Source organism: Mus pahari, chromosome 18 (assembly GCF_900095145.1).
Source record: "Mus pahari chromosome 18, PAHARI_EIJ_v1.1, whole genome shotgun sequence".
Lineage (NCBI taxonomy): Eukaryota > Metazoa > Chordata > Mammalia > Rodentia > Muridae > Mus > Mus pahari.
Window position 1 is genome coordinate 15,239,814 of NC_034607.1, and position 21,299 is coordinate 15,261,112.

General features: G+C 45.4%; 1 protein-coding gene across 4 annotated transcripts in view; it reads left to right on the plus strand.

Annotated features, from left to right (window-relative positions):
• Usp49 (ubiquitin specific peptidase 49) overlaps positions 1 to 21,299 on the plus strand; it is a 71,297-nt gene that overhangs the window by 43,071 nt on the left and 6,927 nt on the right. For all 4 annotated transcript variants that reach the window (XM_029531279.1, XM_029531281.1, XM_029531280.1 and 1 more), the window contains one exon: positions 19,432 to 20,806. In XM_029531279.1, coding sequence (XP_029387139.1) covers positions 19,460 to 20,806 — 1,347 coding nt within the window. In that variant the 5' untranslated portion in view covers positions 19,432 to 19,459. The remainder of the gene's footprint in view (positions 1 to 19,431; positions 20,807 to 21,299) is intronic.

The following is a 21,299-nucleotide window of genomic DNA, read 5'->3' on the forward strand; positions in this document are numbered from 1 at the left end:
CTTTTCAAGACAGGACCTCACTATGTAACTCTGACTGTCCTGAAACTCACTATATAAAACAGGCTAGCCTCAAAACTTGTCTGCCTCTGCCTCCTGAGTGCTGGAGTGAGAAGTAGGAGTCACCTCGCCCAGCTTTTTTCCATTTATTTTATAATTTGTGGGTGTGTACGTGTATGGATTCGTGAGGTCAGAGGGCAACTGCAGGAGTTGAGGCGCTCCTCCTGTCACGTGACTCCCAGGGGTTGAACTTAGGTGTTTCAGTTTGTCAGCAAGCCTTTAACCCTGAGCCATCTCATCAGCTGGCTTTGTTACTCTTCTGAGTCAAGCAGCAACTCTATATTTAACATAATGAAAATGTGAGCTATGATAATAAATATACCTGTTTATCCACACATAAAGCAAGATAATAGTAGTTCTCTATTCCAGCAGCCACATCCATGTCAAAGTGCTAACAGCTCTGTCTGTCTGTCCACCAGGGCTGTTCTCAGATGCTTTGACCTATGATTTGAGGGATCTGTCAGTACATGCACACTCTGTTGTGTGTGCTCATGCACATGCTCAAACACACAAAAAACGAATGAACGCACCCTAAACTGTAATCTACTCTCTCCACCGTGAAAACAAATGTAATGAGATCTGGAGTGTCTGAAGACAGCTACAGTGCACTTACATATAATACATAAATAAATCTTTAAAAAAAAAAAAAAGAATTGTGGAGATAAAATCTCTTTCTTAAAAAAACAGTGTTTCCCAAGAACAGACCTGATAGGATTCACTCTGGTCAGTTAAATTATTATTCTAAAGACTAGTGGTTAGCTCACTCATCTGAATTTGTGTGCTCAGATTCCATTGGAGTTAGGATAAATAACCTTGGGCCAGATGAACTCTGTCTGAAGTGATAGCATGATCCTATCCATTCAGCTTTTCATTTTTTAGATTAAATAAACTCAGAGGTCACAGGCAAGTGTGCATGCATATGTGAGTGCCAGGGGTGTCTCTAGTCCTTCAGCCCGTCTGCTGTCTGCCTTGGTGTTGAGACAGTGTCTCACAGCATGGCGCTCACTGAGCAGGCTGGCTGACTGTGAGCCTTAGGGGTCCTCTTGTCTCCTCCTCTGAAGTGCTGGGACTTCAGTGCATCTGGGGAGCAAATGTGGGTCTGTGTGCTTATACAGCAAGCACTCTGCAGGCTGAGGCATCTTCCCCAGCCCTGGGCTTATTTGTGTAGTTTAAAACATTTTGTTCTCTTCAGAGAGCTGCCCTTGAACTCACAAAGATAGTCTGCCTCTGCCTGTGCTGGGATTAAAGGCACATGTGTGCCACCATGCCTAGCTTAGAGTTCTCTCTTATAAATATTTCATTGTATATAATTTATGTATCAGTATTTTGTTGGCTTTCACTTCTTGGCAGTAAAGCAATACATACTACTACTGTGGACATTACTACAAATATATTTCTGTGACTCCTGCTTTAAGCTTCTTGAACTGGCTGGGACGATGGCTCGGTAGTTAAGAGCATTTCTACTCTTCTAGAGGACCAAGTTCAGTCCCTGGCACCCATACGGGGCGGGGGGGGGGGGGCTCATAACTGCCTGTAACTTCATTTACAAAGAGTCCTTACCCTCTTCTGGCCTCTGGGCACCCTCACATACATGGCAGAGACACAGACACATAACATGAAGATAGAAATAAAAATAATAAAATTTTCAAAACAGAAATGTTTAAAAATTGCTTGAGGGCCTGAAAATACACATAGGATACATATGCATAAATGCAGGCCTTCACACACATAACACACACACACACATAAGTATTTTTTTTAAAGATTTATTTATTTATTATATGTAAGTACACTGTAGCTGTCTTCAGACACTCCAGAAGAGGGAGTCAGATCTCATTACGGATGATTGTGAGCCACCATGTGGTTGCTGGGATTTGAACTCAGGATCTCCAGAAGAGCAGTCAGTGCTCTTAACCACTGAGCCATCTCTCCAGCCCCAAGTATTTTTTTAAAAAAACTGTTTTTGACAGTTGAGGAGGTGGCTCAGTCCACCTGTGTAAGCCTGAGGACCTGAGTTTGGAGCCTTGGCACCCACATAACAGCCAGGCATGGGCTGGCAAGATGCCTCTGTGGGTGAAGGCTCTTGCTGCCTGGATAATGAGCTGATTCTGATACATGCAGCTGCATGATGGGAGGAGAAGTGATTCTCACAAGTTGTCCTCTGACCTCCACATGGTTGCTATGGCACACATGCATGCCAGAACACACACACACACACACACACACACACACACTAAATGAAACTGGGTGTGGCGGTGGTTATCTGTAGCCCTGACACTTGTTAGGCAAGAGACATGGTCCCCAGAGCCCAATGGGCAGCCAGCATAGCCAACTGATAAACTCCAGGTTTACTGAGACGCCTTGTCTCAAAAATAAGGTGGATAAGCAATAGAGGGATACACCTGATGTTACCTGTGCACATGGGGGCATACACATTTTTAAAAAACTTTTTGGCTTCCTTATTTTTTAATTTTTAATTTTTTTTTTTTTTAATGATCCCTCACTGTCCCTGACATCCGCTGAGGAACACCATGGCTAGCTTGCTGCTTTTTGTTTCCAGTGACTTCCGAAGTCCAGCACTGTCTGTCCAGTCCCTCCACTAAGTTTCCCGCACATGTTAGAGGTGCAGTCCACTTCTCTCTGTCCAGAGGCGAAGACTCCGTGTGAGGGAGAGGGTTTCCTCTGGTTCTTCTGCCCTCTGTTGTGCTAGGGTGGGGACATGGATGGACATGAGACTTGCTGGGGAGATTCCTACCCTGTGTGAGCACATTCTTTTTGGTTTTCTTTATTTTTTTAAATTATTATTTCATGGTATACATGAGTTGCCTGCTTGTATATATGTGAACTTCATGTGTGTCTGGCATCCTTGGAAGCTAAACAAGATTACTGGATCATTTGGAACTGGAGTTATAGATGGCTGTGAGCCTGTCAGTGCTATGAATAGAGCTCGTGTCCTCTAAAATCACAGCAAATACTCTGACCCGTTGAGTCATCTCTCCAGCCCGTCTTTTTTGTTTTAAAAATGGCCTAGGTGTTGTTGCTTCTAGCTTTTCTTTAGGGTTTTCCCAGGGGTATTCCAGTGAATACGTTGTTAATAAATTAAACCCCCTCCTGATCCCTGGCCTTGCTCAGACTATCCCCTTCTAAGGGCCTCCACAGCCCCTGGTCTTCTTTCTTTTAGGATATACTTTGAATACTGACTAGGCATTCTGTTGTTCCTGGAAATGCAGTGTGGGGGGGAGGGCATAGTCCCCACTTTTTCTAGGACATCTAGCTGCCCACTCTACTTTGCTAACAGCACTCCCCCTATTGCTTTTTAAAGAAGTTTGTTTGTTTGTTTCAAGGCAGAGTCTTTCGTATGTAGAACAGGTTGGCAATTCTCTGTCTCCCGAGTGCTAGGATTATATGCATACATCCACACATGGCTGCCTTTCATATTTAAGGCAATTTGCATAGCATTGGAGACAGAGGAAATGACAGTTGCCTCAGAATCATTCGCCTTCCTACTGAGAAAAGACATGTTTATGAATTGGAAGTACCCGTCTTCAGTAGACAAGTGAGCAGGCAACCTGTAAATGCCATAGGTGGCCAGCTCAGTAAGCATGTGCCCCTGAACTTGGTGCTGGTCCTAAGTCCATTGGTCTTGGAAGCAGGTTTTAATGGAAGAGGGTGTTTGGGTGGATGAGGCTGAGCTGATGGACGTGTGGTGCAGAAAGGGGAAGGAAGGCTAGGTAATGGACATTTCAGTTAGTTTTAAATAGGACAGACTCCATGTTTACCGGTCAACATGCCTTGTTTTAGGGCCTCGAATGCTATCTTGTAAAGACTTCTAGTGTTCTCCAAGAGAACTGCTGCCTAGGAAACCTCCCTGTGCTGAGCTCATCCTCCAGCCAACCACCTTCTTCATGAAGGCGATGCTGGAGGAACTCTTGGCATGACACAGTCCAGAGCTGGGTTGGCTGGCTGTCCTAAGGTCAGCTCTAGTTCTTAAACAACAGTTGTATTTGCTTTCAGTGCTTCCCATTTTCTATCTCCAGGAAGCCAGCAAACCAAAATTGTGATCAAGTGTCTTTCATGACAAATATGCCTCCAGACTCTTGAAATGGTGATGGTAATGGCATGAGCACTCTTCTCAGTTGACTAGAGCCTCCCTTGCATGCTAAGTGGGGCTTGTTATCCTCCCATCGACTCATCCATCCATCTATCCATCCATCCATCCATCCATTCCCTGTCTGTGAAGTGCCCATAGCAAGCCGGGTTCTATAAACTGAGGATTACCTGGGCAAAGACTCCACTGAACTCAGTGACAAGTCAGGATGAGAATGCTGTCCTTACCCAGGAACAGCCATTACCTTTCCTCTTCACGATCATCTCCCCATTTCTGCTGTCAGTTTTTCCCCTCCCTGTCCAGGGTCTCATACAGCCCTGGCTGTCCTGGAACTTGCTCTGTAGATCAGGCTGGCCTTGAACTCACAGAGATCCTCCTACCTCTGCCTCCCAAGTGCTGAAATTACACCACCACTACTCTGCCTTTTTTTTCTTAATTGTGTGTATGTGTCTGTATGGAGGTGTGTGTACATGTGCATACAAATGCTCTTGGAGGCAAGAAGGGGTTGGATCACATAGAGCTAGAGTTACAGGTAGGTGTGATCCCTCTTGTGGATAGCCCTGGGACTAATTATATTTGATGTTAATTCCATTCTCCTGTGAGTGGTTGTGAGTCAGCACTTAGGTGATTTCCTGTAAACCTGCTTCCCACATTGATTTGTAAAATAAAGGAGAGCTGATGATTGGGCAGATAAAAGGGAAGGTGGAGCAGAAGGTGAGAGGGAGAGAAGAAGGAGAAAATGGAAGAGGGAGAGGACTCAGAGGAGGAGGAAGAAGGAGAAAAGCGGAGCAGAAGCACATGGCCTGGAGAAACTGCAAGCTCTAAGGGGGTCTCATAAGGTGTGGAAGATGGTAGTATAGCGGTAGATCTGCCCAATGTAGGCGCATAGAATGTAATCATATTAACTGTGTTGTGTTTTCATTGCCGGGGCATATTTGGGAGGAGACTTACTGCAACAGATCCCCTTGAAGTATGTGTTAAAAATCAAACCAGGAAGCTGGGCAGTGGTGGTGCACGCCTTTAATCCCAGCANTTNGGAGGCAGAGGCAGGCNGATTTCTGAGTTTGAGGCCAGTCTGGTCTACAGAGTGAGTTCTAGGACAGCCAGGGCTACACAGAGAAACCCTGTCTCGAAAAACCAAAAAAAAAAAAAAAAAAAAAAAAAAAGAAAGAATCAAACCAGGCTGGAGAGATGGCTCAGAGGTTAAGAGCACTGACTGCTCTTCCAGAGGTCCTGAGTTCAATTCCCAGCAACCACACGGTGGCTCACAACCATCTGTAATGGGAACCAATGCCCTCTTCTGGTGTTCCAGAGGCAGCAAGAGTGTACTCATATACATAAAATAAATAAATAAACCTTTTTTTAGAAAGATTTATTTATTTACTTATTATATATAAGTACACTGTAGCTTTCTTCAGATCTTGTTATAGATGGTTATGAGCCACCATGTGGTTGCTGGGATTTGAACTCCAGACGGAAGAGCAGTTGGGTGCTCTTACCTACTGAGCCATCTCACCAGCCCAGTAAATAAACCTTTTTAAAAAGCTGTTCAGTCCGCCAGTACCATTAGGTGTGTCTGAAGACAGCTACAGTGTCCTCATATAAATGAATCTTTAAAAAAATGGGCTGGAAAGATGGCTTAGTGGTTAAGAATCAAACTAGGTCTTCTGCAAGAGTAGTACCTGCGCTTAACTGCTTAGCTGTCTCTTCGGATTTTTGCTTGTTCGTGTGTGTCTGTGTACATTTACATGTGGAGGCCAGAAGACAGCTGAAGATGACGCTGGGTGGTTTCCTTAATCACTTTCCAGTTTGTGAGATAGGGTATCTCACTGAACCGAAGGTCACTAGTCTAGCTGGCCAGTTTGCCCACCTCTGGAGGCCGAGGGTTACAAGCAGGCTTGCATAGAAAGTGCTTTGTCAACTGAGGCATCTCCCAGGTCCTCTCCTCTCTTCTCTTCCCCTCCCTTCCCCTCCCCTTCCACACCCCTTTTAAAGACAGACTAATTCTGCAGACCAAGCTGTTGGAGCTGTTCGGGTATTGGGATTAAGGTATGAACCACCACACTCAAGTGCAGTTGAACTTTCAAGGAAATATTTTTTGGCAGCATCATATGAGCTCATTGTAAATTTCATAGTTATGGAGACAGAAGTAGTCAGAATTACTTTGAAAAAGAGTTGGTAGAGAGAGCACACTTGTCTCTTGCCTGATCAGAGCAGCTTAGCAATGGGAGAGGGCAAGGCCAGTGGGCCAGTAGAAGACACACACAGACCAAAAGCTTGACAGATGTCAACAGCCTAGGGAAGATATAGAAGAAACAAGAGGGGTGGGCAAAATGTGATTTTATAAAATACACCATGTGAGGAGATCAACCATAAATCGCATGTATGAAAAGGCACTTGAGGGCTGGAGAGATGGCTCAGTGGTTAAGAGTGCCGACTGCTCTTCCGAAGGTCATGAGTTCAAATCCCAGCAACCATATGATGGCTCACAACCATCCGTAATGAGATCTGATGCCCTCTTCTGGGATGTCTGAAGACAGCTACAGTGTACTTACATATAATAAATAAATAAATCTTTAAAAAAAAAAAAAGGCACTTGAGAGAAAAGACAAGCCACAGGAAAAGCTGTGGTAATATCTCTGTTTGGCATGTGTTTGTATACAGAATGTGTAAGGAGTTCTGATCATTTAAGGAGAAAAACACAAGCCAACTAGAAACAGTTGCTGATCGCTTGGACTATGTAATGTCTCTGTTTCTGCTAGCATTAAGTCTTTAGTAGCTATAAAGCAGTTCCTGTCTTAGTTCTGGCAAGCATCTTGTATGGATGGCAGTACAGTGGGGAGTGCATGCGTTGTGTACAGAAGAGAAAGGAAAATGGCAAGTCAACCACGCATGTTTGTATTAACATTCAACTCTGACAGTTAATAATCACATTGCTTTTTAAATTTTTACGAGTTTATTAATTCTTTTATGTATATGGGTGTTTTGCCTGCATGTATGTCTGTGTACCATGTATGTGTCTGGCACTTGAGGAAGCCAGAAGAAGGCATGTTACTTGTATATCAGTTTTCAGAATTGACCATTTGGTACTGAATAGCCAGTTGGCATGCTCTTCCCTGGGGAAGACTATTTCTCCTGCTCCCAGCATTCCTTAGTTCCTGCAGTTCTACGTGTAGAGTTGAGAACTCCTGCCTCCCACACACACATAGCATGCCTGTTGTGTTGTTCTGGTAGACTTTAGGGGGTAGCTTCTGACATTTGCATGAGACACAACAGACTCCCTATCCTCTGCTGCTACAACTTTTCTCAGGTATAGTTTTTTTCTTTTTTTTTTTTTTTTTTGGTTTTTCGAGACAGGGTTCCTCTGTATAGCCCTGTTCTGGAACTCACTCTGTAGACCAGGCTGGTCTCGAACTCAGAAATCCACCTGCCTCTGCCTCCCGAGGGCTGGGATCAAAGGCGTACACCACCACTGCCCAGCTCAGTTATATTTTCTTAATAACCAGGGATTTTCAGTTTGATTTCTTTTTATTTTTATTTAAGGCAGGATCTTCCTACATAGCCCTGACTGTCCTGGATCTCACTTTGTAGACCAGGCTGGCCTTGAATTCACAGAGATCCAATTGCCGATGCCTTCTAAGTTCTGGGACCCACCATATCCGGTTCTTGAAATCTGCCACACTATTTAGCCATGTACCAGCAATGTAACTATGGAGAAAGTTATTTACTTTTTCTAAGCCTATTCATGTTTAAAATGGGGTTACAGAACCAACAAGATGGTGCAGCAACTTAAGGCAGCTGCCACCAAGCCTGATGATCTAACTTCAGTCTCTGGAACCCATGTGATAGAGTTGGGCTCTGATAGCGTTGCCTCTGACTTCCACACATGCCCTGGGACACATGCTTGCCCCACCCCAAACATAAATATAAAATAAATAAAATGTAATAAATAGGTCAAATAAAAGTGGATAAAGTTAGTACCTCACCAGCTTGTCATGGGAAACAAATAATGTTTATCTTCAGTTTTAGAATAGTTCTAGGATGTAGTATTTGGTAATTGGTATGTAATTTGTATTATGATCATTTGTAATACTAGTTAATTATAAGAATATGGAAAAGCATCTGTCCCTGACCACATCTGTCTGTAATGCGGAGAGCTTGGATAGACAGCTACCTAGTCTGAGAATCCAGCTAGCTGCGAGCCTTGAACTGAGAGCCCTCCTAGGGGGCGTTACCCTAACTCGGTCATCACTAGGTCTAGACATAACACTGCAAGTTCAGAACCTCAGTTTTATAAAATCATGATATCATGACCAGTTTTCTTGGGAGCAGACATACATGTTTGGAATCACCAGAGTGGTGACTCATTTGCAATTAGGAATAGGACTGTTGAGCACACTGATCCATGAGTGTGACGGTTATTGCATTCTGTCCCTGAAGGCCAGCTCCACTGAAATTCAGTTTTGGTTTTCTGCACAGGAGTAAGTACAGAGAGTGTCTTGCTGGGTAGTTTTAGTGACTGCTTGCGGCAGGCCCTTTTGTGCTTTTGGCAGGTGCCTCCGTTGTGTTTATGAGTTGGGAGGCCTACCCCCCCTTAGCCTTGTAGGAAGCACACTGACCAATCAATGCAGAGACTCTCTAGACCCTAGTCTAATTTTCTCTGTCTGTCTAAAGTTGTACCTGGGTCACTTTGATCAATCTGGGGGTTCTCAGAACTCCGAAGTCACTTAGATATCTGACAACTGATTAATACTAGACCTTAGTGTTTTGGCTTTTTTGGTTTTTCGAGTCGGGGTTTCTCTGTATAGCCCTGGCTGTCCTGGAGCTCACTCTGTAGACCAGGCTGGCCTCGAACTCAGAAATCCGCCTGCCTCTGCCTCCCGAGTGCCGGGATTAAAGGTGTGCGCCACCGCGCCCAGCATGTTTTGGCATTTTAAAAAATGAATCTCTGTGTCTAAATCATAGCCTTCTTCCTTCTTAGGTGATTAAGCTCTATAAAAGCACCTTTTAATCATCTGGTGTAATCGTCACCTCCGAGGCTTACTGCTTCTGTCTACTGACCTAGGCATAGTCCTGGAAGCTTCTAGCCTCTGCACAGTCTAATCAAGGCCTGGGATGTTTTAGTCCCTGATACTTGCTGATGGATAAGCCCATCCTTTCCTGTACTTCTGAACTCTGTTGGCTGGACAACATGTGACTCATACATGAAAAGTTTACCTTTAGAATAGTGACTGCTTTTCATAACAGCTCCATTCTGTATTTAACTAGGCTTAGTGTTACATACCTGTAGTCCACATACTCAGAAGGCTGAGGCCTGGGAATTGAGGGCTAGACCAGGCAATTCTGTGTTAACAAACAAGACGATGAAGCCACAAGTGAATGAACTACCTTGTCTTATTATTTTGTCTTTGCTGTAAACATGCCTCGTTGAATTTCTAATTTGATCACACTATACATGTGACATAAGAGGAATGTGGGAAAGTGAAATCTTCAAGGCTCATGTTTTACATTCTCATGTCTTACTCTTCACAACTGATGTCATCAGCCATCGAAGCGCTAGGCTCATCCTTCTTCTGCGAGGTCTCGGGCCATCTTGTGCTTCTACCTCTTTCTGCCTGCAATTGCTCCTGCAGTCTCCTGCCCCCGCCCCCTTCCCCTTTCTGACTCCTGCTGTGCTAAGTGAACCTGCACTAAGATATTAGCAGCTGCTCTCGGGCTTGGTTGCTTTCCCTGATAAAATCATGTTTGCCTTAGTATAGTCTCTGACGTCTTAACTTAATGCTGGCATTGGCTGGAGGGCATGAAAGCTGGTTTGGTTTTGTTCTTGTTGGTTTTTGTTTTATTTGTTTTTGAAAATGGGAGCAACAGTGCTGAGCTCATGGGACTTGAACTCTTAAGAACGCTGCCTGGTGTGTTGGCCTTTGTATGAGAGCCAGGCCAGTCTTTACTTCCTGGGTCTGCTCACTGGGCTTGTGCTCTGGCCTTACACAGGGAGGAGAGAGAGTTCATGCACAGTTCATGTCTTTGACGTCCTTCTATGCCTTATTGAAAGAAGACCCTTTATATTCCTGCCACACAGCACAGTCCGCAGCGCATCCGTGTGCATCCCTGGCTGAAGGTTGATCTGATGATAACTCGGCCTCTTCAATTCAACTGCACTGTTTGCTTTTAACATCTTAACTGGACGTTTACTATCCTTACTCTGTGTTGCTATTAAATTACTTTGAAAGACTTTAGAAAAGTGGAAAGTATAGGATAAGACCTTTAAATTTATTTTGAAAAGATAGTATAGTTTTATGTTTCTAATTTTTTTGTTTTTTGGTTTTTTTTTGTTTTTCGAGACAGGGTTTCTCTGTTTAGCCCTGACTGTCCTGGAACTCAGAAATCTACCTGCCTCTGCCTCCTGAGTGCTGGGATTAAAGGCATGTGCCACCACGCCCGGCCTTTTTGTTGTTGTTGTTGTTGTTTCTAATTTTTTAAAAAGATTTATTTATTATTATATCTATGTACACTGTAGCTGTCTTCAGACACACCAGAAGAGGACGTCAGATCTCATTACAGATGGTTGTGAGTCACCATGTGGTTGCTGGGGTTTGATCTCACGACCTTTGGAAGAGCAGTCAGTGCTCTTAACTGCTGAGCCATCTCTCCAGCCCCATATGTTTCTGATTTTAACATATTCTCTAATTGCTTAAGGTCTCAGTATGAATAACTTGTTAAATAAAACTCTTTGGGTAAAATCAGGACCCGTTTCTTGGTTCTTATAGGACTCTAGACTCTGTAGAGGCACCAGGATAAAGCCTGTCTCAGACAAAGCGACCATTAGCCAGGTCTACTAGGGTCTTGGTTAGATTCAGCAATTTATGAAGTTTTAGAGAGTATGTGAACAGTATCTTCCTCAGCCAACTCTCCCTCTTAAACCCCCTTCCCTCCCTCTTTCAGACAGGTTAGTTGGGTGTAAAAAGAAAATATGCTGACCTCTAAGCTGGAATATTGTTAGGAGCTGTCCCTTGAGAGAAAGGAAGATCTCATTAGAACTGGGGCAAAGACGGTCTCCTCAGAAATCCACTTCTATGAACGACTTTTGGGACTGACCCCTGGGAAGAACAGAAATTACCATGCTACCATGGCTGATATGAAATGTCAGAGGATTGACACTTAACTGATGGAGGCTGGGTTGTTTTGCAACTCTGCAGAAAGCTGGAGAGGGCTGTACTTTACTGCTCCACGCTCAGAGATTGGAATGAAGAGAAGCCTCTTGCTGAAATGACTAATTTGTAAAAATAGAATTTCTTTGGTACTACATTGTTTTTGTCATTAGACTGCCTGCCTGTCTTGACGCTTTGTTTCCTAATGAAAGTGTGGTAAGCTGTATTGCTCTGGGTTTAATATCGGTCACCTGGCTAATGCCTGAAAGTTCACTTTCGTTCTTGTGCACGAGTGTTGGTTGTTGGCCTGTCTGTCTGTCTGTCTTAGAATTTCTGTTGCTGCCATGAAACAACATGACTACAATGCAAGTTGGGAAGGAAAGAGTTTATTTGGCTTATACTTCCAAAACAGGGTTAATCATTGAAGGAATTTTAACAGGGCAGGATCTTGGAGGCAGGAGCTGATGCAGAGGCTGTGGAGGAGTGCTGCTTACCTGCTTGCTTCCCATGGCTTGCTCAGTCTGCCTTACAGAACCCAGGACCATCAGCCCATGGGGCTGCCCAGTCATGCCTGGTCCCCCCCAACCCTGTGATCGTTAACTGAGAAACTGTAGCTGGATGTCATGGAGGTGTTTCCATAGCTGAGGCTCAGTCTTCTCTGATGACTAGTTTGTATCAAGCTGATACCCAAACCCAGCAAGTACAGTGTGCATCCTGAGCCAGAGGCACTAGGGCCCTGCAGCTGGGGGTAAGGCTACTGTGCGCCAACTAGCAGGGATGCTGGGAACTGAACTCAGGTCCTCTGTAAGGTCGGCTAGTGCTCTTAGCCACTAAACCGTGTCTCTGTCCCCTCATGCTGGAGTTAAGACTGTTGAAGTACCAAGTCTCAATGCTACCTCCTCCTTTTGAAAATATAACAGTTTTTCTCCCTCAGTCTTCTTTACATCCCTACTCACATCCCCACAGAACAACACGGTGTGCCTAGCTCCTCTTCATCCTCTGGGTGGCATTGGGCAGAAGGGCACTCATGACCAATAGTAAAATATTCCTCCCCTTTGCTTTTTTCACATACTGTTTGGTGTGGTTCTTTGAGACAAGAGTTTGTGTGTATAGATAGCCCTGACTGGCCTTGAACACACTGAGATCTGCCTGCCTCTTCCTCTTGAGTGCTTGGACTAAAAGCATTCGCCACCATGTCCAGCCATGTACTGTGTTTTTAATTATATACATAGCCACCTCCTCTCTGCATTTTTGTTGTTGTTGTTGTTGTTTTGTTTTTTTGTTTTTTTTTTTTTAGACAGGGTTTCTCTATGTACCCCTGGCTGTCCTGGAACTCACTCTGTAGACCAGGCTGGCCTCGAACTCAGAAATTCGCCTGCCTCTGCCTCCCAAGTGCTGGGATTAAAGGCATGTGCCACCATGCCCGGCTACAACCTCTCTGCATTTTTAAAAACAAGTAGTGGATTCCATATGTGGCTGATTTATAAAATCTTATTGTTGCTTTTGTTTAGTTTTTTAGGTGGTCTCAGGTAGCCAGGCTGGCCCAAGCTTACTTTGTAGCCAAGGATGGCCTTGACTCCCTGACTCTACAGCTTCTACCTCCCAAGTGCTGAGATAGAACCCAGGGCTTCATACAGGAAAGGCAAGCACTGTGCCACCTGACCTATAGCAGCCCGGGCTTATTCCCTAGTGAAGCACCTAAAGAGTGTCGCTTTCTCCTGTGGTGTGTGCATTTAACTTGACGCCTCTTTTTGTAAATTTGTCATTGTTACTCTTGAAATCAAGTGTTTAAGGTCTGTGGCTGATTCATGCAAAATTCAGTGGGTCTCTGTCCTGACAGATGCACTTAGGCGTGCTGAGGTAGCCTGTGTCCCCATGCCTTAGAGCTGCCCCGAAATAACAGACACAGGCATCCATTCCAGAGGGTCACTTTGGAAACTCTAGTCAGATAGAAGGCATAGTCCTTTTTTTTTTCTTGCCAGCAGTTCTTAACGTATAAATGTGTCCTCTGTACAAATGGTCGTGTGTAGAAAGCCATCTTCAGGCATGTGGAGACATTAGGAAGGAGATTCCCAGTTTCACTGCCAGGGATGCACCCAGGGAAAAAAATGGTTGGATCTTAAGTTTTGAGCTTGAATGAATTTTGTCTGAGAAAATACATTTGAGCCAAGATTAGTAACCCATGCCTGTAATCTCAATACTTGGGGGAGGTAAGAGGGTCACAGCAAGTTCAAGGCCAGCCTAGGCTACATCAAGAGACGCTGTCTCAAAACAAAATGCCCCACAGCTGGATCTCATGGAGGCACTTCCCCAACTAAAGCTCCTTTCTCTGTGATAACTCCAGCCTGGGTCAAGTTGACACACAAAACCAGCCAATACACCATGCCTACATGACAAGCACATTATTGACTGAGCCATCTGTCTGTACCTTCAAGGGACTTGTGACATGGCTTGACAGGAAAAGACAGTTGCCACCAAGCCTAACTTAGATATGAGGGACCCAAGTTGTCCTCTGACTGCCACACACACTCAGGCACACACAGATTCCCATAAGCTGAGTAACTAAATATAATTTTAAAATTACATCTTAGGGTTGGAGAGATGGCTCAGAAGGTAAGATTTGGGGAAATAAAAGTTTGAATTTCTAGAACCCATGTAAAGCCAAGCATGATAGCACATATCTAAAGTATTAGACTCCTAAGATGAGATGGGAGGCAGATAGACAGTCCCAAGAAGCTAGCAGCCAGCTAGCCTGGCGTACAGAGTGATGGACAACAAGGAGATTCTGTCTCAAACAAGGTAGACAGTGAGGGCTGGCACCAAAGCTGTCCCTTCATCTCCATGGTGGCATGAATGTGTTGAACTCCTGAACATGCACACATATAAATAGGTGTGCATCATACACATACCATACACTTCCTCCACTCCCTCCACAAAAGTCCCCACTACCTTGGGCCAGGGGGATGCCTTAACAGATAAAGGTTTTTGCCATGCAAACTTGACCACCTGAGTCCTGTTCACAGAACCCATAGTAGAAGACGAGAAACCAATTTCTAAAAGTCCCTTAACCTCCAGACATGACCCAGCAAACTATTTAAACTACTAAACATGAATCAGGCTTACATATGTAATTCTTACATAGCAACCTGATTTCTGACTCTCAGCTGCCATTCCTCTGCACAGAGTTGGCACAGAGTTGGGGATTATTTTTCTTGAGGTTCTAGGAATTGAACCTGGGGCCTTAACCATGCTTGGCAGGCACTATCATTGACCGATGTCCTCAGCCCTCTCATACTTTTTTTTTTTTTTTTTTTTTTTTTTCTTAAACAACTCTCTCTCTCTATTTCTTTTTTTATCTCTCTCTCTCTCTCAGTTTCTCTATATTGCCCTGGCTGCAGTCTGGCCTCGAACTCAGAAATCCGCCTGCCTCTGCCTCCCAAGTGCTGGGATTAAAGGCGTGCACCACCACTGACTGGCTCTTTCTTACCTTTTATATAGAGACAGGATCACACTAAGTTGCTTTCCTACTACTGTGACAGAGGACCATGACCTTAGAGAAGAGAGAGTGTACTGGGGCTGGCATGACATTGGAGCAGTAACTAGAACTTACATCTAATCCACAGGCACAAAGCTAGGGAGTCGGTGTGGGGGTAGAAAGAGAGAGGAAAACACTAACTGGGGATGACATGGGCTTTTTAAACCTCTCAGGTAAGAGCATCAAAGGATACTTTTTTTTTTCTTTAAAGATTTATTTATTTATTTTATGTATGTGAGTACACTGTAGCTGCACAGATGGTTGTGAGCCTTCATGTGGTTGCTGGGAATTGAATCCTTAGGACTTCTGCTTGCTCTGGTCAACCTAGCTCTTTCCAGTAGGCCCCGCTCACTCCGGCCCAAAGATGTATTTATTACACAAGTGCACTACAGCTATCCTCAGATGCACCAGAAGGTATCAGATCTCATCACAGGTGGCTTTGAACCACCATGTGGTTGCTGGGATCTGAACCCAGGACCCCTGGAAGAGCAGTGAGTGTTCCCACCCGCTGAGCCACCTCACCAGCCCCAAAGGATACTTTTAATGAGAACTCCTTGATCACTCTCAGATAGTTCAGCCCCTCCAGCATCTCCAGGCTGTGCTCTGATTATGGTTATCCCTATCTTGCTTTCTGACCATTCCTCGTTCATGGAGAGTGGGAATAAAGGCAAAGAGAAGCCCCACCCCTCCCCTTCCCAGCATACTGCCCTTTAGCCAAGGGCTTCAGACCTTAGCTATATCTACTCTTCTCAGGGTCGGCCTACTTTTAGCCATAAATATAAAAGTTCAGAAGGCTGGATTCATTGTCATTATAGACTTGCATTGCCTGCCTGCCTGCCTGCCTGCCTGCCTGGGTCTTTCTTTGTTCTGTCAACAAAGGTTGGCCTATAACTTACTACTATGTAGCCCAGGCTGGCCTTCAATTTGCTGCGATCCTCCTGCCTTAGCCTCCTTAGTGCTGGGGTTAGAAGTGTGAGCCACCATGTCCAGGTAAAATCTTTTACTCAGGTTGTTGTTGTTTTGGTGTGTTTTGTTTTGTTTTGTTTTGAAAACCATCTCTCTATGCAGCCTTGACTGTCCTATACAGACCAAGCTGGCCTCAAAAAAACCAGAGATCTATCTAAATACTGGGATCAAAAGTATACACTACCATACCTAGCTTAAATACCTTAATTACATATTGATAATAAATTATATTTTCTCCTATGCCTTAAGAATAAAATATTGGGCTGGAGAGAAGGCTCAGCAATCACGAGCACTGACTGCTCTTCCAGAGGTCCTGAGTTCAATTCCTAGCAACCACATAGTGGCTCACACCATCTGTAATGGGAGCCAATACCCTCTAATGGTGTTCCAGAAGGCAACAAGAGTGTACCCATAAAATAAATAAATAAACCTTTTTAAAAAGCTGTTCAGTCCGCCAGTCCCATTAGGCACCTTTCAAGTACTTGGTAATCATGTGACTAGTTACTACAGTAACCAGATTCTCTCTTAGAAAGCAAGAGAAAATATTCTGTCATTTCAGGCAGTGTTGGTATAAGTGGAAGAATTTGGAAAATGGCCAGTTATGGTGGACCACAGTTTTAATCTCAGCATTCAGACAGAAGGCAGAGGTGGGTCACTATGAGTCTGAGGCCAACCTGCTTTACATTGAAAATGCCAGGCCAGGAGCTGGTGAGATGGCTCAGTGGGTAAGAGCACCCGACTGCTCTTCTGAAGATCCGGAGTTCAAATCCCAGCAACCACATGGTGGCTCATAACCATCCGCAACAAGATCTGACGCCCTCTTCTGGAGTGTCTGAAGACAGCTACAGTGTACTTACATATAATAAATAAATAAATCTTAAAAAAAAAAAAAAAAAAAAAGAAAATGCCAGGCCAACCTGGGCTACAAATGAGACCCTGTCTTTGGAGAAGTGGGAAAGGATTTGGAAAGTAGGATTCTTTATTTGGTTTTGAGTTCTTCATCCCTAATTTGTTAGATTAATGCAGCATTTATAGGGTTTTATGTGAGAGACATGTCTCTGGGGTTTGTTTAAAATGGATGCGTGGACCCTTTTCAGATTCTTATGCCTCACGTATAAAGTATCAAGAAGGTAGGTGGGAGCCTAAAGAAGTCTGATCCTGGGGGTGGGGGCATCAGGAAGTATAGTTTGTAAAACAGAAACTTAGCTGTTTCGGGTTTTAGTCTGTTTCCCCCTCATTTCTTCATGGCTGATGGTGTGTCCCTGGTGATTGATCTGAGAGCATCCTAGGAGCATTGATCTGCTGCTGGCTGCTGGGCTGAGGGGCATTTCCCTTTCGTCTTTTGAGGTCTCACTTATTTGTGTTGTTATTTGGCTGTGCCCTAAGTAAGCACAAGTGCATACTTCAGGTCTGTTTCAATCTGGGAGAGTAATTTTTTCCCCTAGTGTTGAAGATTAAGCATATGCTCTGGTAGAGCTATAGCCCCAGCCCCTGGGAGAGTCATTTTGATGATAATGTCTGACCTATAGTTGAACACTCAGGTTTTGACCTTGTGAGGAAGTAAAACAACTGAAACACATGAACTCCTCTCTAAAGGTGATTATATCTAGTCAGGATGAATGGCCTCATCTAAAGATGTGACTTAGAGGGGACAGAGCAACAAATCAGCAGCAAAGTATGAGCATGAGAACGGTGATTAGAAGAATAATGCACTTGAAGCTAGGTCCTGGGAGGGCTTACCTTGATTGGCATAATGCAAATTCTTTTTTTTTTTTTTTGGAGTGTTTTATTTCTCCCATTAATCCAGACATTCCGGTAAATTAAAAAAAAGCTTTTCATGCACAAGGCTGGGGTATGCATGTCTCTCATAAGACCTAGTGAGATCTGAGGGTTGAACTCAGGTCGTCAGGCTTACCTACAGACCTCTAATATGGATCTGTTGCTCTCAGAAATGGAGTGAGAAAGAATGAGAGGAGAAAGCTCATTTATAACAACGCAGGGTGGAGACACAGCTCAGCAGTTGAGGGTGCTTTCTGCTCTTCCCGATGACTGACTGGGATTGGTTCCCAGCACCCACATCAGGGCTCACAGCTTCCTGAAAGTCCAGCTCAGGGGAATCCGACTTCTAGTCTCTGTGGTCACGCATGTGTATGCACTCAAACCTTCATACAAACAGACACAGCACACAAAAATAAAATAGCCATGTGTGTGGTTCATGCCTTTATTTCTAGTACTGGAGAGACAGAAACAGGTAGATCTTTGTGATTTTGAGGGCAGCCTGGTCTAAATAGTTCTAGAGGATGACCTATATCAAAATTAATTAATCAATTAGTTAATTGATTAAATTTAAAGAACTGTCTTTATAATAATTTTAATCCTGGGGAAACTTTGAGTTTCCAAATAATATTACGTTTTTAAAAATATTTGTTGGAGCCAGCCGTTGGTGGCACACGCCTTTAATCCCAACACTTGGAAGGCAGAGGCAGGCGGATTTCTCAGTTCTAGGCCAGCCTGGTCTGCAGAGTGAGTTCCAGGACAGCCAGGGCTATACAGAGAAACCCTGTCTCAAAAAACAAAACAAAACAAAACAAAAAATTTGTTGGGCCAGGTGTGGTGGCACACGCTTTTAATCCCAGCACTGGGGAGGCAGAGGCAGGTGGATTTCTGAGTTCGAGACCAGCCTGGTCTACAAAGTGAGTTTCAGGACAGCCAGAGCTACACAGAAAAACCCTGTCTCAAAAAAAAAAAAGAAAAGAAAAGAAAAGAAAGAAAGAAATTTGTTGGGCTTCTCTTGAAGTTGCCTACTGTATTTCTTTTATGAATATTAAAAAGCAACATTGGAAGCCAGATGTGGTACACACCTGTAATCTCATACACACTGGGGAGGCAGAGTAGGTAAGTAGATCTCTGTGAGTTCAAGACCAACCAGGCCTACAAATATGTTCCAAATCAGCCAGGGAAGCATAGTAAGACGGTCTCCAAACCAACAAAAAACCCAGGGCCGGCCGGGGCAGTGTTAGAGCTCAGGAATCCTACCATTTTGTTCACTGAGGCAGGAGGATCACTAATTTGAGGTCAGCCTGGGCAACAGAGTCGCAAAACAGAAGGGTGGAGGGAGGGAGGCAAGCTTGCTTCCGTTTGCTTGTTTCTTGTGTCTGGGAAGTTGGCTTGAACACTGCCTTCCCCATAACAGGCTGTACCACCTCTTGTCCTTTTAGATCCATCCGTGAATTGGCTTTTCAGGAAAGATGTGACTCTTGCCATTCTTTCTATAAAAGGTGCTCTCTTCAGAAAGGCTAGTTTATAAAATGTTCCTTAAACGGGGGCTTAGGCTCTGCCTCCTTGGGTGTCATTTTTCTTATCTTTCCCTTATTCTATACCTTTGCTTTCAAGTACAATGAACTTGACCTAAGGTTTTCTTTTGAAGCTCTTGCCTCCCTCCTCCCTCCCCCCTCCTTGTACTTGAAATACCAGTTTCAACTTTGAAAAGGACAATCTTTTAATTAAAAACTAATAAGTCTTGCACAGAAATACCAGTTGCAACCCTTTTTTTCTAGGAAAATATTTTCCTTAAATTCTGCTTTTTTTTTTTCTTTTTGGGGGCTCCGTGGTGCCAGATTAAGACAGTGGCGACTGCGCTAAAACATGGATAGATGCAAACATGTAGGGCGGTTACGGCTCGCCCAGGACCACTCCATCCTGAACCCCCAGAAGTGGTGCTGTCTGGAGTGCGCCACCACCGAGTCTGCGTGGGCCTGCCTCAAGTGCTCCCACGTGGCCTGCGGCCGCTACATTGAAGACCATGCACTAAAACACTTTGAAGAGACAGGACACCCGCTGGCCATGGAGGTCCGGGATCTCTACGTGTTCTGCTACCTGTGCAAGGACTACGTGCTCAATGACAACCCGGAGGGGGACCTGAAGTTGCTGAGAAGCTCCCTCCTGGCAGTTCGAGGCCAGAAGCAGGACCTGCTCGCGAGGCGTGGGCGGACGCTGCGGTCCACCGCTGCAGGCGAGGACGTGGTCCCGCCACAGCGCACTCCTCAGGGACAGCCGCAGATGCTCACGGCTCTGTGGTACCGGCGCCAGCGCCTGCTGGCCAAGACGCTGCGGCTCTGGTTCGAGAAGAGCTCCCGCGGCCGGGCGCAGCTGGAGCAGCGGCGGCAGGAGGAGGCGCTGGAGCGCAAGAAGGAGGTGGCGCGGCAGCGGCGGCGCGAGGTCAAGCGGCGGCTGCTGGAGGAGCTGGCCAGTGCGCCGCCGCGGAAGAGTGCGCGCCTGCTCCTGCACGCTCCCGGGCCCGTGGCCGTGCGCCCTGCCACCCTCGCTACCTCCCGGCGCATGTCTGCGGCTGCCCTCAATCCGCGCCGCCAGCCGGCGGTGGCCCCAGGTGTCACCGGCCTGCGCAACCTGGGGAACACCTGCTACATGAACTCCATCCTCCAAGTGCTCAGCCACCTCCAGAAGTTCCGGGAATGTTTCCTGAACCTCGACCCTTCCACCTCCGAGCACCTGTTTCCCCAAGCAACCAACGGGAAGGCGCAGCTCTCTGGTAGGCCAGCCAGCAGCTCTGCCGCAGAGTTGTCCGTAAGAAGTGTCCGGGCCCAGGGCTGCGAACCTCAGGGCCTCTGCTGGAGCAGCGGTGCCTCCATCAGCAGGAGCCTGGAGCTCATTCAGAACAAGGAACCCAGCTCAAAGCACATTTCCCTCTGCCACGAACTGCACACCCTCTTCCGAGTCATGTGGTCTGGGAAGTGGGCGCTGGTATCACCCTTTGCCATGCTTCACTCCGTGTGGAGCCTGATTCCCGCCTTCCGTGGCTACGATCAGCAGGATGCCCAGGAATTTCTCTGCGAACTGCTGCACAAGGTGCAGCAGGAACTTGAGTCTGAGGGTTCCACACGTAGGATCCTCATCCCCTTCTCCCAGAGGAAGCTCACCAAACAGGTCTTAAAGGTGGTGAACACCATATTTCATGGGCAGCTGCTCAGTCAGGTAGGTGTGTGTCTACCTGAAGCAAGGTGGGAAGCTTGGGTGGTAGTTTGGGCTTCCAGATCCCTGGGCTAATTAAGACTAGCCAGTGTTTTCTGTGACTGCAATGTTTCGAGATGATTGTTTATACCTGACACTGTATACTGGTGGCCATGTAGGTGAACTCGGGTGTTCTCCCTGTCCAGGTCTTTAATCAGTCCAGTTTCCAAAGTCCTTTGAAAGAGCCTTCTATTTTACTTCCAAGGAATAGTTAGGAGTATGCCAGAGGCCCAAGCATACTGTCCATACAGACCACTGCCCATACCTCCCCCAGCCCCAAATATGGTCTCCAGTAGCCCAGGGTGCCATCAAGTGTCAGATTACAGACTCCATATGCCCCACTGCCTTTCATTTAGCAGGGTCAAGACCTAAGCAAAGATTCCCAGGCCTTATAAAATTATGCACAGAAAGAATTATTATAGATTTTTTAAAATGAGAGTGGGCAATTTAAGGCAGG